This window comes from Bolinopsis microptera, chromosome 6 (assembly GCF_026151205.1).
Source record: "Bolinopsis microptera isolate Bmic1 chromosome 6, MBARI_Bmic_1.0, whole genome shotgun sequence".
Classification (NCBI taxonomy): Eukaryota; Metazoa; Ctenophora; class Tentaculata; order Lobata; family Bolinopsidae; genus Bolinopsis; species Bolinopsis microptera.
The window spans coordinates 5,842,733-5,861,112 of record NC_087077.1 but is presented as its reverse complement, the minus strand read 5'-3'; the positions used below and the strand labels follow the sequence as shown (position 1 = coordinate 5,861,112).

Here is an 18,380-nt window from a genome sequence, read left to right as displayed (position 1 = left end):
TACCAGAAACAAACATTATCATCGCTGCTTTTATAAATTGAAATTATTCGAGAGTTTAAGTTAAACGTTACGTTTAATATCGCTTATCAATTACAAAAGAACCACGAGTACGTACTATCAAAGACAAGTTCGTAACGCCCCTAAAATGTCCCCTGAAAGCGAACTATATTATATCAATCAACAAAAATCCAGCCATTAGGGTAATATAGATGTTTTTTGGAATATAGCTATAGATCGGACTTAAATGCCTTAACAGTAAACACCCGTGGTCAACACGAGGCTTCTTACAGAAACTGCTTCTTCCAAATCATTCACATTATATTGAAATTGTAAAACAGTGATACGCGAACCGTTTAAAACTGCACATTAACTAATTATAAAACTATGCCAATTTTTAGTGGCATTCGCATAGGGTACGGGTTGCCCGGCCCAAAATGCCACATCATTTTACATTTTTTGTTTAGATCTCCACGTTTTATACTTAAGATGTACGAATTCATTTATGTTGCGGCATATGAATCGAAAAACTCGACCAATTGACTAAATTCACGGCTTCATTTAACACTGAGTCCTAAAAGGTTCGCGTAGAAAATGTTTACAGATTTGGTGTTAAATATAATTTGAACCTTGTAAAATTTGGTCAATTCGTATCAACGAGGTTACAACCAAACATTCAAAGGTGCAATATTTCATTTGTAGTTGTACGTTACAAGTTTACTAACTTTTCAAAACATAACTCGTCTGTTAAACGCATCTCAGGGAAGACGTTTGCGAACTCCTTCTTTTAACATTTGATGATTTTAAGATGTCGTGTAAAATCATCGCGGCAGCAGAAGATTTCCAGAGATGTTTGTTCATAGTTTAAAAACTGGCACAATTTTAAGAAAAGATCCCAAATTGAAAATTTATACAATACTAACTTTGTCTGTTCTAACATATTTAAGCAGGCTCAATTTACTAGAATCGTAAGGCCCTTACATTAACTGTAATACCATATTTGATCAACAAAATACACAAATATGGTCCATTTAAATTAGTAACTTGGACTAATAACTAAATTAGTAACTTGGACAGCGATCTCATGAATAATCGCACGTTGATTCCGTCTAAACTTTACGAAACGGTTTCAAGTCCACATTATATCGGTTCGAAAACATCGATATCACGTCACATTTTGACAAACATCATTCTTTGCCCGGGACTTGTCAATATGTGTGTTTTGCTGGGAATGAAAAAGTCCAGTTTCTTAAGGGTTATCATCTTGGAAGTTTTCCGAAAACAGAAACTCTGCAGCCAGGTTCTCGTTCTTATCGCACGCAAAGTAGGCTTGTACCACAAGGTGCTCAGGGAATCCCAGAGCTTTTATCTGAGATGAAAGTTATGTCAGTGCTTCTTTTAAAAAAGATATTTAACAAAAAACAACAACACTTATATAATAGTTAATGTAGCTGAATGTAGTATCCAAATATTGTTTTAAGTCCAGATGAATTTATCAGTAGGGTATATTTAAATGTGTGGCTGCTTGGTGGCTTGGAACTAACCCGATCGATGGCCTCTTTCTCTGCGGGGGTTATCTGAACGGTGCCTGGAGGAGGTGCTTGAGGTGTGGCAGGTGCGTCGCCTCCTCCTGCCGGAGTCTCTTGCAGTAGGTTTATAAACTGCTGTGGGTTTGCTTGGATCGCCTGGGAGTGAGGACTGATTTAGAATCAATTAAATCTTCATATATAGCAGATGGGGAAGTCATCACCGTTTACACAACCCTCTGATAAATATAAATCGTCACAATTTCTCCCTCTAAAGTCTCAATTTCCATTCCCCTTGCTAAAATTGGAACTCCAAACGAAACGGTATAGCATTCGGTGAAGATATTGAATATCTATCTGTACCTGAAGAAGCTGAGGGTTTGCTTGGCCTAGCTCTTGCAGCACATTTTGCAGCATTTGCGGGTTCTGCTCTATCATTCTTCTCAAAACTTGAAACTAAAATAAACAAAGGTCACACATGTCGAGGATAAAATATCATCAATTCGGTTGTAAACTAATTGCAGCTTGGCAATAGCAAATGCACTGGTTAGCGTTCATTGAAAATGCGGACTGAACGGAAAAATCCTTGAAAACTGATTTTTGGGTGTCAGAAGTCACAGATTAAATAACTCTGACCAACCTGAGGCTGATTCCTAAGGAAGTCCAAGTTTCCAGCTCCTAAACTAGGTGCATCACCCTCAGAAGCTGGCTGGGTGCCTCCTGTTCCCTCGGTAACAGGGGTGGCTGCTGGTGCTGCATCTGTTGCAGCCGGTACTGCTGGTGGGGCGGCTGGCATCAGACTAGGGTTGAAAAGGTAGTCTATAGCTCGGTGGGGGTTCATGAAACTTGCTTCCATCGCTCGTTCAATCTGTGGGAATTGTGAGGATACTAATGAAAAGATAAAACAAATTAACAAAATGATAGATCATAGACTTTAACAGTTAACTGATAAATGCCAGCTCAGTAAACTAAAATAGGTATGACATGCCTAATCGAGTTTATCATGAACATATGAAAAAGTGATCATACCTCAGCTTTTTGGAATCCCATAGCTTCCATCTCAGCAACGGCAGTTGCGTACTCGGGTCCCGAGACTAACATATTATCAACACTAGTGGGCTGAGAGGCAGCAGGAGCTGTTGTTGGAGTTGTGGTGGGTGGAGCAGCAGCCACGGGTTGAGCTGCAGCAGGAGCTGGGGCAGCTGGTGTTACTGGAGCCGGGGCAGGCGTCGGGGTTGGAGCCGCTGAGGAAGATGATCCCTGAAAATTTAGTTCCAGATTATGACGCTATATGTTCTGTGCTACTGACAGGACATCCGTTCAATGTTTTGAGAAATCAGAACATGTGGTGAAAGATGAACATTACGGAATACGATACAGTTCTATGTGATTCATTATCAAATGCCAACCTCGGTAGCAGATGGTTTAGGTTTGGAGACCATCACCACGATGAAAGCACTAATATCATAACTTTTTATCACTTTCTCGTCGTCGAGAATTTTACCTGAAATTTAAGTTCAGTTCAAGATCTGTCGATCATGAGTACAATTGACAGCTAGTGTTCTAGCAAAATTGTAAGAAAATTGCAAAAATGCCACACTTTGAAATATCATTTAAGTGTCATTTCTGCATGAGTAGGCGTGTGTGCCTACTTTGGAAATCATACTAATTTGATCCATGTTGGTGAAGTTCTCACCAGGATTATACTAACTTATCTACACAACAGTTGGGAACTGGAAAATCTTTGTTTCTCAGTGCATTGAAATAACAACGTGGTGTTATTTTACGACATGTATACTGTCACAATATATCTTGACAGAAAACATCATGTACTACATGACGCCTACAAAAACCATTGAAGATTGTTCGTGGACTGTTTATTGGCTGTTTAAGTAAACTTTTAATCAATACTATTATTTGATAAGAGTTGTTGTCTTGTCGTATAAAAAAATAACAACATATGATTTCCCGATTTCTGCGTATACCATGTGACATGACTTCGCGTGCAAATGGAATACGATGTGTTATACTGAGTCGATAAAAACTTCTGTGTAAACATGGTTTAATCGGTTTTTAACTGCCCAGCTCAGGTTGGTCTTCGCCGAACAAGATATCTCATCAATAATCATATCTGCTCGGCTTTTTTCACAGAATAAATGAATTTTGTACTATTTTGCATCTGAATTAGTGTGGCATTCTCTTACAATTCTTCATTCTTGTCTCATAGCTCAGATAGGGGGCGAAATAGATGATTCGACGCGATCGTATGTGGCGCGCATGTGAGCGCTTCGAATTTGCTTTTCATACAATTAGGGGATAAATGCTGACAATTCGTAGTCTATATGAGCCGCGCAACGCTCCGATTCCCGGCGATTTCAGTCAATGGCTGGGCACTACGAATCCTGTTCAACGACTAACGAGTACAAAATGTAGTTCTAGATCATGGTCAAACATAACTTCATACCTGCATATATGAGCTTGAGATTCTGGGCAGGATGCGATGGCCCTCTGACTTCCTCCACCTTTTTCTTCAAATCTGACACCTTCAGACTCTCGTCAATCTCAACCTCGAAGGTATCCCTACTGAGGGTCTTGAGGGTGAGCTTCATCCTATTTGCAATGTTTGTTACAAATGACTTTACAAGTGATAATTGAGAATAATCAAATAATTCGTGCGTTTAACTGCAGCAATTGGTAAAGTTAGTTTCATTACGTCGAATACAATAACACAAATAATCTTTGTAACATAAAATTGGTTATAAAATTTAAAATAAATTGTACAATTTTGTAAAATATGTAAAAATAAATACCGGATCATGTCGTCTGAGAATTTAAAAAGCGATTCATTAGAGGATAAAATTGTAGTGACATCATACAGTCAAATTATGGTAATAAGTTAAATGATCTGATATTAGGATCATAAAAAACAATAAAAAGTAAATAAAAACAAAATAACACTGTTAGAATTGGAATTATTAGAATATATTTTAGAATTTAGATGATTTTAGAATTTAAATGAAAGTATTATATAAATTAGCTATTCGGCTATTTACTTAGTAGTTGAAATCACCGATAGGGGGCAGGGACCGAGAGTGCCCATTTTCCCACGGCTTGTCACATATTGTCAATTTTGTAGTATACTGTCGTATATTGTCATATATTGTCATATTACATAGTCGTATATATTGTCATATCTTGTCGTTTATTGTCGAATCTTGTCACATACTGTCATGTACTGTCGTATATTGTCATATGTTGTCAAATCTTGTCGTATATTGTCATGTATTGTCGTATATTGTCATATGTTGTCGTATATTGTCATATGTTGTCATAGTTTGTCATATTTTGTCGTATATCGTAAGGACAATCATGGGCACTCTCGGTCCATACCCCAATAGGAAAAGCTTCAACTCAACAAATTTAAAAACATATGACTCAACATTCACATGATCATACTTTTCCATGCACAACGTCGGAGTGACAATTCAACTCCTTCTCTGACCTAAACATAACCAGACACACAGCACAGCCAAAAGTGTGACTATGTTCTGAAAAGATATGATTCTGAAGATCTTGGGGGCGTTGAAATGCCATTGTGCAATCCTCATAGTCACATTCCAGAATCACACAATGCGGATGACTAGATCTAATATGATGTCTCCAACTGTTCTGGTCTGTAAATCTATTGTGACTTGTGTTACAGTCATAACACATGAATACTTGCTGAGGCTCCTTTACGATGTAAGTAGGAAATTTTCCCTGTTTGTGCTCACCAACCAATTGATTCTGATGCTCCATCATGTATTTTTGAGATTCTATTTGATGTGTCATCATATGAAGAGGCAAGTTAGCCTCATAAAATCTTACCTTACAAATCTTACAATTCCTACATTTAACAACAGCTTTTGGAAGGGCTGGTATAAGTAAGTTTTCTTGTTTTGACACAGCAGAGTTTCCGTGGGCAACATCTTTTCTTGTCATACTCTTTTTATCAGGGCCGGCAGTTCTCAAAACAGTGTGTTTTACAGCTGGGTGTTTGTCACTACTTCTAGCAGTTTCGTTCAGCATAACATTAGGGAGAGTTTTTTCTTTCTGGTGCTCTCCATGCAATTCATTCTGATCTTTAACTTTGTTTTTCCGATGTTCCCTTTCATGTTCCGTCATGTGAAGATGCAAACTGGCATCATCCTTAAGTACAGATTTATGAACTGTAGAGTGATGTTGCACGCAAATCTTACATAAAACAAGTTTTGGAGGGGCGAGTGAGATGACACTTGCAGTCTTTTGTTTTGGAGGGGCAAGTGAGATGACACTTGCAGTCTTTTGTTTTGGAGGGGCGAGTGAGATGACACTTGCAGTCTTTTGTTTTGGAGGAATGACTGAGGTGATACTTGCAGTCTTTTGTTTTGGAGGAGCAAGTGAGATGACACTCACAGTCTTTTGTTTTGGAGGGGCAAGTGAAATGACACTCATAGTCTTTTCTTTTGGAGGGGCGAGTGAGATGACACTCATGTTTCTCTGGGCAATGTTGGGGACCAACAGTTTTCCCTCTGAGGACATAGGTCTCCTTCCATGTCCAGGAATATAAAAATCATCCTGACGTGTTTCTTCATATTTCTCATTGTTAAAAGAATCAACACCATTTTTAAAAGATTCCGCTACCATGTGAGCAGTTTCACCCACTTCTTCTTCGATTATATATGGTTGACTTTTTGGTTTGATCTGAGAAGAAAGAGGAGCTATTAACTTTTCGGTTGGTTTGACAGCTGCTGCAGTTGAGAGACTAGATGTTACATGCTTTGCATTTACAATAGTGTTAGGTATGGAGGTTGTATACAAAGGCAATAAATGATATGTTTTTAGTACTTGTTTTGCTTGTTTCCAATCAATGAATCGGACAGTTTGGGGTGAAGGTGACCTGAAGGTGTTTGTTATCTTGATTGGTTGAACTGTGTCTACAACAGGATCTCCGGGCGTGGGAGTAACTGAAGCTGAAGGTGTTTGATCTGTTTTACCAACTGATTTCTTGTCATTAACTTTGGGAAGAGACGTTTCAATTTTTTGTTGAATTTGAGCAAGATTACTTTCAATTGCATCAAAGCTTGTTTTCCTTCTCTTAGGTTTGGAGTTTATCGTGAGATCCTTTGGAGCTGATATATTTTTAGAATCAATATTCTTATCGTGATAGGGCACTAAAGTATTTATACTATTTACCTTTTTGGCAATTAGCTCTGGGCCCTTGGTATGTACAGATGGATTAAGACTAAGTACTCTCTTTACCTTCTTTACATCATCACAATACTCTGACTCTCTTATCTTATCTAGTCGTTTGATCGAAGCTTTCAACTGGATAGTCACCACCGACCAGGAGTAATCATAAGTGCAACAGTAGCATTTAAAGGATTTATCAGTCTTTGGACAACATTCCAGATTATCAAATTTAATAACATCTCTCAGCTGATCAACTTGGTCAGGGGTGTTGTTACAGAGCAGCATCTTGAAACAGTTATTGCACTGAAGGGCAAGGACACCAGCTCTACAAGCACAGAACTTCAAATGATGCAACAAAAGATCAAGAGTGCACCTCGATTGTCGTGTCGTGTGAGCATATGGACACACATAAGGCCCCTCAATGCAGCTGACTTGCTGCAAGATAGCACGCTCAGCAGCAGTCCTACTCTTGATTGTAAACTGGCAATTCTTGCCACAATGTTGACACACCTTTGGAGAAATGTGGTATAGAAGTATGTGAGGATAAGGAATGGATGCAAAATGTCCATCTTTCTGATATAGATGAGAGTAATGCACCAAGGCAACGTGTGTGTCATGCAATTTAGCATTATCAAAATGTTCACCACAAACTGTACAATAGAAGTTCTCAAGTCGTGCCACACCATTGAATGGTGCTCTTAAACACTTGCCCTGGAGATGACACTGTATAACACTAAGTACACCAACTTTTCCACATCGCAAACATTTAAACTTTTCATGTGTTAACGAACTTAACTCAGAACTTGTCGGTTTTTCATACTCACTGTGCTTCTGATTCATGTGGTCTAACTCGTTATTGGAACTTAAGAACTTCTGCCCACAAATAAAACATGGTCGCAAAGTTTCATAAAAGCCTGTACATGTATCAGTGTTGTATTTTGACATATCTTCATTTTCAATAACATCCGATTTTTTTGTCTTCCTCCTTTTAACCCTTTTCTCTATCTCGTTTTCAGGAGGTACTTTTTTTCTGATGCTTTTTTGGAAGGCAGCCCTGCCCTTCTTTCTGACATTTCTTTGAGTGGCAGTCCTATTCCTAAGCCTTGATATCTGATCTTTCATGGCTGAGGACATTTTCTTTGTATCACAGTCATCTTTGGTTGGCTGAGACAATATCCTGTCCTTTTCCGCGGTTCTGGCACTAACTCGTCTTGAATTTTTCGAAATATTCTTCTGCTTTACTGAATTTGTGGTAAGATCTTTCCAGGATCGTCTTTTATTTCTATGATTTAAAACCGCTCTGCTCTTAAGAGCTTTAGCCTCAATCATCTGATCTGCCACATTCATTTCTACCTGAGTGTCCCCCTCACAGTTATTGTAATGCTTTATTACTTGGTCTCTACTTTCAAATGATTTTGCACACATTGCACATTTGTAGCTAGATATGCCAAAGTGATCACTCTTGATATGGACAGTCAACAGTTCCTTAGTTTCAAACTCCTGAACACAAATATTACAAACAACTCTTTCATAATTTCTTGCTACACTTGAAACACATATAATGCCTTTTGAAACATCATTGTTAAGGATAACACAATCACTCTTTTCTACTTGAGGATCTTTTTCATCAACAGCATTCTCTGGTCGTTTTGAATTTGTTGCATCCGTATCACAAAGATCATCTACTTGATCATTCTCAGAGTCAGATGGATTAGTGTTAGTATTATTTCAATAGGCGTTAGACATTTTACTGTCTGTTCTTTGACAGGGCTGTCTTTGTCTGTAAACTTTAAGAGATCAGTCGAATTATTTACAGGTTGATCAGAATCAAAAGTAGAATTGTTGTGATCACTTCCACTTTCAGAGTTACTCGACTGGGAACTGAAAGTTGTTGGGTGAGCCAATCTGGTATGAGCTGCTAGATCATCCTTATCCCTGAAAATACAACAACACACCTGACACAATGTATCTGAATCAACAATCATCCCATCATCTTCACTGGAGGACTCCTCACCTTGTACATTATCATCTATTTGAATCAGGGGAACAGCATCCAAAGACTCATTATTATTTTCTTTCTCCACTTTCATACCAAAATGTGCTGATCTCACATGCAAGGACATATCATCCTTATTTACAAATCTCTGGCTACAGATGTTACATACAATTGAAAGGCGGCTACCTGGCTTGCTTTTTCCATTGACCTCATCTTCTTCTTCCTCATCAACCATCTCCAACATGAACCTAAACAATGGCTATCAACTTTACGCAGAGTTTAAATTGACATTACTTAATGACAATTAATTTGTGTGACCTCTAATACAAAGTACAAGATACATAACATATATTATGCCAATCATCAATTATAAAGGATACAAGAAAGGGTCCAGAATTCATTGCACACATACAACTCTTAAATATCTCACAAAACTTAGTCAGAATTGCTCAAAAATATCAAGGGTTAAAATACTATTCATATGGGTCAAACTTAGCTTCTCTGAAAGTTTTGAAAAACTTTGTGGGTTACAAATGGAGTCAGCTGCCACTCCCTCAAAATTGTAATTAGTTTGAAATTAGACTGAGTTATAAAAATTTTTTTATCATCAGGCTGTACCAAGTTGGAAATATTTAAAACACACACTAGGAATCTGGTAACCACAGGTAGCGAAGAATTACTGAATTTGAGAGGGGAAGGCAGTGGGGTAACGAAGCTGAAGGGCCCTGCTGTGCGGGGAGGGCCATCTAAGGGGCGCGGGTCGCGAAATCGTCGTTTGAATGTGGGACGATTTTGAAAAACTTAACTGACAACAGGTAACATTACGCCACTGGGGGGGGGGGGGGGGGGGGGTAAGGAATGCGAACGTGATCATACTCTAGTCTCAATTGTGTGCCTATGCAATAATTAGTTAGTTCCAGAGTTTACAACGCTACTTTTAAAACTTCAATCACAGAAATTGGACACAACAACCTCAACAACCATGCCTTCCGAGCAAAACTTGCAGACAGCGCAGCCCAAAATGTGACTACTGTAAAGACGCTGAGGAAAATGAAACTGCCATGCACATCCTACTAGACTGTGCAGCCTTCACAAAAAAAAGACAATACAGGGGGGGGGGGGGTGTCATGTCCGTCTATGTCCGCCTATGTCCTGTCCTTTTTGGATTCTATGAGACAACGGACGTGTTTTTTGGGACATTGGCGGACACGGACGGACATTGGCGGACTCGGACGGACATTGGCGGACTCGGACGGACATTGGCGGACTCGGACGGACATTGGCGGACCCGGACGGACATTGGCGGACTTGGATGGACATTGGTGGACATTAGCGGACATTGGTGGACATTAGCGGACAAACATTTTGAGGACTGAAGAGTACTGAAGAGTACTGAAGAGTACTGAAGAGTACTGAGGAGGATGGCTGAGAAGGATGGCTGAGAAGGATGGCTGAGAAGGATGGCTGAGGAGGATGGCTGAGGAGGATGACTGAGGAGGATGACTGAGAGGGAGGAGAAGGATCAGGAAGACCCAGGAGGAGGAGGACCCAGAAGGAGGACCTAGGAGGAGGAGGAGGAGAACTGAGGAGGATGACTCAGGAGGAGGACTCAGGAGGAGGACTCAGGAGGAGGACTGAGGAGGACTGAGAAGGAGGAGGACTGAGGAGGATGGCTGAGAGGGAGGAGGAGGAGGAAGAGGACTGAGGAGGAGGAGGAGAAGGACTGAGGAGGAGAAGGAGGACCCAGGAGGAGGAGGACCCAGGAGGAGGAGGACCCAGGAGGAGGACCCAGGAAAAGGCCCCAGGAGGAGGAGGAGGACTGGGGAGGAGGAGAACTGTTGAGGACTGGTGAGGAGGACTGAGGACGAGGAGGAGGAGTAGGAGGAGGACTGAGGAGGGGAGGAGGAAGAGGACTGGGGAGGATCAGGAAGACCCAGGAGGACCCAGGAGGAGGAGGAGGAGGAGGACCCAGGAGGAGGAGGAGGACTGAGGAGGAGGACTGACGATGACTGAGAAGGAGGAGGACTGAGGAGGACTGAGGAGGATGGCTGAGGAATGGCTGGGGAGGATGGATGAGGAGGATGACTGAGGAGGATGACTGAGAGGGAGGAGGAGGAGGACTCAGGAGGAGGACTCAGAAGGAAGAGGAGGACTCAGGAGGAGGACTTAGGAGAAATGAGAAGGAGGACTGAGGAGAACTGAGGAGGAGGAGGAGGACTGAATAGGAGGAGGAGAAGGAGGGGGACTGGGAGAGGACTGTGGAGGAGGAGGACTGATGAGAAGGATGAGGAGGAGGACCCAGGAGGAGGAGGACTGAGGACCGAGGAGGAAGAGGAGGAGGATGAAGAGGAGGAGGAGGACCCAGGAGGAGGAGGACTGAGGAGGAGGATGAAGAGGAGGAGGAGGATGACTGAGAGGGAAGAGGAGGAGGAGGAGGAGGAGGACTCAGGAGGAGGAGGAGGACTCAGGAGGACTGAGAAGGAGGAGGAGGAGGAGGAGGACTGAATAGGAGGAGGAGGAGGGGGACTGGGGGAGGACTGAGGAGGAGGATGGAGGACTGAGGAGAAGGATGAGGAGGAGGACTGAGGAGGACTGAGGACTGAGGAGGAAGAGGAGGAGGATGAAGAGGAGGAGGAGGAAGACCCAGGAGGAGGACCCAGGAGGAGGAGGAGGACTGGGGAGGAGAAGTACTGTTGAGGACTGTTGAGGAGGACTGAGGACGAGGAGGAGGAGTAGGAGGAGGACTGAGGAGGGGAGGAGGAAGAGGACTGAGGAAGATCAGGAAGACCCAGGGGGAGGAGGAGGAAGAGTAGGAGGAGGAAGCATCTAAATGTTATTTCCATTTTTGTCCGTTTTTGTCCATTTTTGACCGTTTTTGTCCACTCTATTTTTTGTCCGTTTTGAAAATATAGGGTACCGAACGGACAAAAAACATGATCCCCCTATAACAGCAAAATTTGAACATTTTATTTAGCAATTTAGGTGTCTATTAATGTCCGCCTATGTCCGCCTATGTCTGTCTATGTCCGCCTATGTCCGTCTATGTCCGCCTATGTCCACCTATGTCCGCCTATGTCCTGTCCTTTTTGGATTCTATGAGACAAGCGGACATAGACGGACGTGACACCCCCCCAATACACCTTTGGAAAACCCATTCTCACATTACGTAGAAGAACTACTATGAAATAAAGACACCAAAAAACACAGTACTTTGATTGATTGAAATAAATTTTCGTGCACATACAGAATGAATGGTTAATAATTTAATATATATGTAGACCAAGCTCTGTGCACGGGATGCTTCCTGGAAGAATCCAGTTCTTTTAGCGGGGCACCCTACCTAAAGCCAAATTGAGATATAATAATCATATTCCTAGGGAAATAATCAGAAATCGAATACCGATCAAATAATATGATATATAGGAGCTGAGTAGTAACCATATTTACTATGCAAAATGCCCCAACCTCATAGTGTAAATTTATATAAAATTCAAATTCCATACCACCACTAAACCCCAACAGTCAACACAACAGCCCAAGCAAAATTAAATAACTTCTTATATACTGTCATACTACAAATTAATTAAACATTTGAAATCTGTTAACCAGAGAATAAATTTCTAAACCTAATGCAAGTGAAATAATTTAGATGCAATAATGAATGCCTAATATGAGTATCATCTGTCAATGTCCTTGTAGAACAGTCTGTACAAGAGATATGAGTAACTAATATAGAAGGAAAAAAAACAGCAAGTTGTCGTCTGTTGGAAAATAAATAAAATATCTAGTATATAAATTAGAATATATTAAAATAACATTCGGTCAATGTGTCGTCAATAAACTGTACAATTATCAAATGTTAAAACTGTACTGGGTGATACAGTCACCAAAAATAAATACTAAGTATAATAAGTTAATAAATTAAATGTGGTCTGTAAAACTACCACTAGGTATAATAGGTCAATAAATTAAAAGTGGTTTATAAAACTACCACTGTGCGAACCCCTTCTCCAGTTAAAACATGTCAGTCATGTGCAGAATCAATCAGAATGGTAAGGTGGTAAACAAGGGAATATCCTTTCGACACTTCAATTATATATTCCTCAGATTTAAAAGAAATAGAAGATACTTAGTTATCGTCGACTATGATTGCAGTGTAAAATTTGTCATATGAATTGTCGACGGTATAATAAGGGTCTGTTGTTATAGATGAGAGTAGCTGTTTCTTATACGAATCACTAAAGCTTTTAACATCGGGCAGATTTCGTAGATCTGTTGGAACATTATTCCAACATTTTGCCCCCAAGTATTGAAAGTTTTTATGTGATGTTGATCTATTAACATATAGGTTGCAGCTTTCGCCGCTCCTACTACCTCCTGATATGTAACTAAATTTGTTCATAAAGTTTGTAGGACAATTGTCATGGATGATTCTAAACATATAATTTGACAGATGGAGTTGTCGTCTAAGATGGAGTGGTAACCATTTCATGTCTCTATAAACATTAAGGCTGCTCTCTGTTTGTGGAACGTTGAGAGCTATTTTGGCTACCTTTTTGTACAGAGTGTCAAGTTCAGCAAGTTTTGTCTTGCCAGCTCTACAATAGATCGTGTCTAAATAATCGAATTGTGGCAACATGAGTGCATTGGCAAACATTTTCCTATATTTAATGGGTAGCAGTGCTTTACTTCTATACATGGCACCAATTCTCTTCATGACCTTCCTAATAATATAATCTACATGGCTTTTGAAGTTTAATTTACTATCTAGAATGAGGCCAAGATATTTTGTCTCTTTGCACTCCTTGATTGTGAAAGTTACCTCATCACATTCAATGGTTAATTCATCATGTTTATCAACAGAATCAAATAATAGGAATTCAGTCTTCTTTTCATTGAGTGATAACTTATTAACACTGAGCCATTTAAAGATTGTCATAAGTTCTATTTTCATGTTTATAAATGTGCTTCTGCAGGTTTGATCAAAGAATAGTGCACCATCATCTGCAAATAGAAAGGGCTTAGATAGGTTACAGGCATAAATGATGTCATTTATGAAGATACTAAATAATATAGGCCCAATGATGCTTCCTTGTGGTACACCACTCAGAACTTCTAAAAATGAGCTTAGTTTGCCATTGATCCTTGTGCATTGATATCTACAAGATAAGAAGTTCTTAAACCAGGTTAAAGCAATGCCACCAATTCCATAATATGCCAATTTTTGAAGCAATATTTCATGATTCACTGTGTCAAAGGCCTTCTTAAGATCAAGAAAGATGATTCCTGGTTTATAAGACTTAGATTTACTCATATATATTTCGTCCATCAGATCGTACATCAAATAAGTTGTGGAGTGATTTTTCCGAAAGCCATATTGATGCCGGATGAAAAGTTTGTTCTCTTCCATGTAATCAGTGAGTTGCTTGCCGACAAAGTTTTCTATAAGTTTTCCTACAAGTGGAAGGATGGATATTGGCCTGTAATTATTAGGATCATCTTTCATTCCTGCCTTATGGATGGGAGTTACTCTAGCTTTTTTACAAAGGGTTGGTACAACACCTGTATTAAGGCTCAAATTGACAATATGGGTCAGTGGCTCAACTATGTGTGGTACAGCTTGCTTAAGTAAAAATAGAGGCACATCGTCATATGAGGCCTTGTCATTCTTGAGAGTTTCGACATACATTAGGATATCAGTTTCATTTATTTCTTGGAATCTATCAAATGAGATGTTAGAAGTTCTAGGAGGTAAAAAATCAGTAAAACTAACTCTTTCAATATTGGGGGCCTGATTTTGTAATATTGATCCAACATTTGCAAAATGAAAGTTAAATAGCTCAGGATCATTCTCATTGATAGTTTGACAATTAGTTGTACCAGGGGTCATATTTGATGCCAGTTTGATAGTTTTCCATATCCCTTTAAGATCATTCTTGGCACTTTTAACTTGTAGATCATCGATTACATTAGCCTTTTTGCAGGTTTTAGCTAATTTATTTCTAATATTTCTCTGAATCTTGTAGCAATCCCAGGCCTCATTACACTTTATACATTTGCTACATGTACCACATTTATTGCAATTTCCATTGTCTCTCTTATCCTTCTTTTTACGGAATTTCTTTAGAAGAAAATGTGTATGATTAATGGCATTTAAAAGTTCAGTAGAAGGTTTATGTATGAACTTTTCATGCCTTTCTATGGTCTTGCAAGGGAAGAAGGTTGCATATGCCTGTTCAATATGATGACAAAGGCCAGCAGTGATAGCTTCAACATCTGCACTTTCCAATAGTGGACTGTAATCAGAACAGGTATCTAGATAGTCTAAGAATTGTTTAACATTACGTTTACAATGATTTCTAATTTCAACCTTTTCAAATTTAGGAGCTATAGGTACTTTACAATCTATCTCACACATAATAGCTTGATGATCCCCAATACGTTCATCAAGAACAGAAGATTGAACAAAATCTGCATAACAGTTAGTGAATATTACATCAATAGTAGTCTGGGTAAAATTGTCTCCACGTTTAGCAACTCTAGTTATCCCTTGAATGGTTTGAACTAGATTGTAACATCTCAAGGTCATATCTAATTTTTTGTACTGGGTGGATGAGATATTATTCTGGTCAATGTTTATATCCCCAATCCAGATAACCTTTTTCCCATTCAATTTTTTCATGCAAAAATTAATGTATTCAATAAAGTTATCAACACTGCAATAATTTCCAGAGCGATAGAAGCAGCAAACATTGATCTTGCTATTCTTAAGCTTCACCCATAATGCTTCAATGTTATCAAGCTTACTATCCATAATTAATTCTGTGTAAGCTAGTTTTTTGTTTATCATTAAGCCACAACCACCCCTAGAACTGTTTGGCCTGTCGCATCGCATAAGGTTGAAGGAGGAAGGAATATTTATGGTGTCTGTGTCAATAGTTTCATTAAGATTCATCTCATTTAGGGAAAGTATGTCTAATTTATGATCTCTAATAAGTTGGGAAAGTTCATTACTTTTACCTAAATTAAGAAGCCCTCCTTGAATGTTACAATGACCAATGCAGAGGTTGTGAAACCTATCAGCTGCATTATTAAAATTTGTCATCTTGTAAATCTTATTAATTCACAATGGAATGAATAAAAGTTGTAAAGTTGTGTTTAAACTGAAAAACAGAATAAAAGCAGGTTGTATTTGTCTGGATGTCGTACTGTAAAAATAAAACTGATGGTAGGAGTGTTATGTCAGTATTCAGCAGTATTCTAATGGTGTGCATGATACTTCAAGTGCCTTGCTAATTTAACTATGCCATAATCATTGAGATGGACATTATCCTCTCCATAACTACTAAAAAATGACGATTTTCTAAAGCCTTTCTTATCACTAAACAAGAAACGATTTGTCTCGGTTGAGAGCAGTTTTACATAGGTGTATTTTCTTTGCAGATTTGATATACATTCATTGATATCTGTTATAACCTTGTTTCTGGAGAAACTCTCCCGAGGTAATAAGTTAACAATTTTAATATCAGCTCCAGGTGCCCACTTGTGAAGGAAAAGTACAAGTTTTTCAATACAATTGTTTGTAAAGTCAAGAGCTCTAGCATCACCAGAAAAACTATCAGGGCACAGAAGTTTAGTCCTCATGTTGCGAGGGCTGTTCAGGATAGAGTCCACGTCATTTGTACCACACATAAGTACAATGCTTTTCACATTATTGGTATTAAGAGTGTCTTTTCTTACATCTGATTGAAACCGTTCATTGATTGCATTGGCTGTGGCACCAGGGTAGCTGAATACAGGTGCCTCATGATGTTTGGACGATAGCTTTTCTCCCTCTAATTTGGAGAACATACTAGAGCTAATGTAGACACACAAAGATTTACCAGAATGTTCTATTGATCTAGTCTTAGGGGCCGAGGGTTCAGTGTTCTTAACTTGACTGGAAACATCAGACAGAGTGGATAAGGTTGCGCTGCCATCAATTAGGCGCAGAGTAATGCTTATTCTCATGGTTTTAGACTTGTCCTGGATGAGGCTGTGTTCAAAGCTGGTCTGGGATTGTCTGGTCATATTCATTATGTCACCATGGGAGAGGGTAAGGTCAGCAATATGAGCTCTCAGTTTGGATCTGAAGCTTAGGACTCTAGTAGCCCCTAAAGAGATGGTGGACATCATGGAGCCTGGTGAAATTGACCTCTCGTCATCCGAGTGAAAGGGAATTCCTTGCTGACCATTTCTATACTTGGTAATCATAGCACTATTGAATTTCAACTTTGGGAACTGTGAGCGTAAGCGTTCTAAAATAGACTTTAGGTAGGGATTGTCTGCTACTGGCCTTGTGTTATGAAAGCCTCCATTGTAAGCGTATGGAAAGTCCCCATAATATGCAACTGTCCTATTCTCAAATATAGTGGGTTTCTATATCTAACTATAAGTACTAAAAATATAATAAGTATCTATCTAACTATAAGTACTAAAAATATAATCAAATTCTTCACAAAATCTGAAACCCTATCCAAAAAGAGAGATCTTCCAGCCTCCCCACGACACTGAAATCCTGTGAACCTCTCACAAGCACGTCCAATTATAACTTGATCAAACAATAACCACAAAACTGAACCCAATCAATTCCTCGCAGAAACTTTAGGAGGTGGGACAGAATTTCTGAGGGTCTTTCACTGTCCCAACACATGATTAGTATGGAATGACTCTCACGTGAGGAAAATGGTCAGTTGGCTGCCTGTACATCTGGCCATTAATTCTCGGGACGATTATGTCTTAATAATTCTGCTCTGTTGCATTGGTTTCAGTGGACATATTGTCCCACAGGTCGCTGGGAAGTCCTCATGTGCACAGCCAGTACAGAAAGGACGATACTTAAGGATCTGCGAGGGCTTGAAGGCTTATCCAGATAGCCCATTATTCGCACCTATCTCCGTGGATTCCCTTAGAAGGGAGGCCGAACGGCGGACCTCTACCAGTAAAATTTGAGGTCCTACTCCGGAGGAGAAACCCGGTTACGGATTAAAGCCGTCCGGGACTAAACTGAACTGAACTGAACTGAACTTTTAAACTTCAATCACAGAAATTGGTTAGGAACCTCATTCCAAGATTTCTCACTTTCAGCCACTGGGATACAGCTAAAGCATCATTTGATGGAAATTATCCACAAGATGAACCCAGAGTTCAAAAGCTAGTCGGAGTTTAACGAGGTTCTATGTGTTCTGCAAGTTTTTCATTTCTATCATTTTATTTTTAACAATTATTGTTGTATGAATGTTTGATTTTAAGTATCCAATGTTGAATTCGGAATTCATGTGAATGATAAGATTAATCTCAAACTCGCTTGGTACAGCGTAATGAGGCACACTGATAAGATTACTGATTCGATGATGAGATCAAAACCCCGCAGATTTTTAATACTTTCAACACTACTATATAACAAATAATTTGAGTTCAGGGATGGCTAACAATGGCGGGCAAACGGGGCACATCGATAGTGACCCAGCCAGTACAGAAACTAACGAGAGAAAGGAGATATGCTTCTATTGTCAGAAGTATGATGAACCACTTTCGAGAAAGAAGATTGTTTGGCTAGGTTGTTCAACATGTGAGAATTGGTGGCATAGTAGTTGTGCCGGTTTGGCTGG

General features: G+C 39.6%; 1 protein-coding gene across 1 annotated transcript; it reads right to left on the bottom strand.

Moving 5' to 3' along the window:
• Positions 1-21: 21 nt before the first annotated feature.
• LOC134817548 (UV excision repair protein RAD23 homolog A-like) lies at positions 22-4,132 on the bottom strand. Its single transcript, XM_063826721.1, has 7 exons — positions 3,988-4,132; positions 2,933-3,027; positions 2,553-2,783; positions 2,164-2,391; positions 1,887-1,979; positions 1,542-1,682; positions 22-1,366 (listed from the first exon to the last, which is right to left on the bottom strand). The coding sequence occupies exons 1-7, from the start codon at positions 4,130-4,132 to the stop codon at positions 1,247-1,249; spliced, it is 1,053 nt and encodes a 350-aa protein (XP_063682791.1). The 3' UTR covers positions 22-1,246.
• Positions 4,133-18,380: the final 14,248 nt, after the last annotated feature.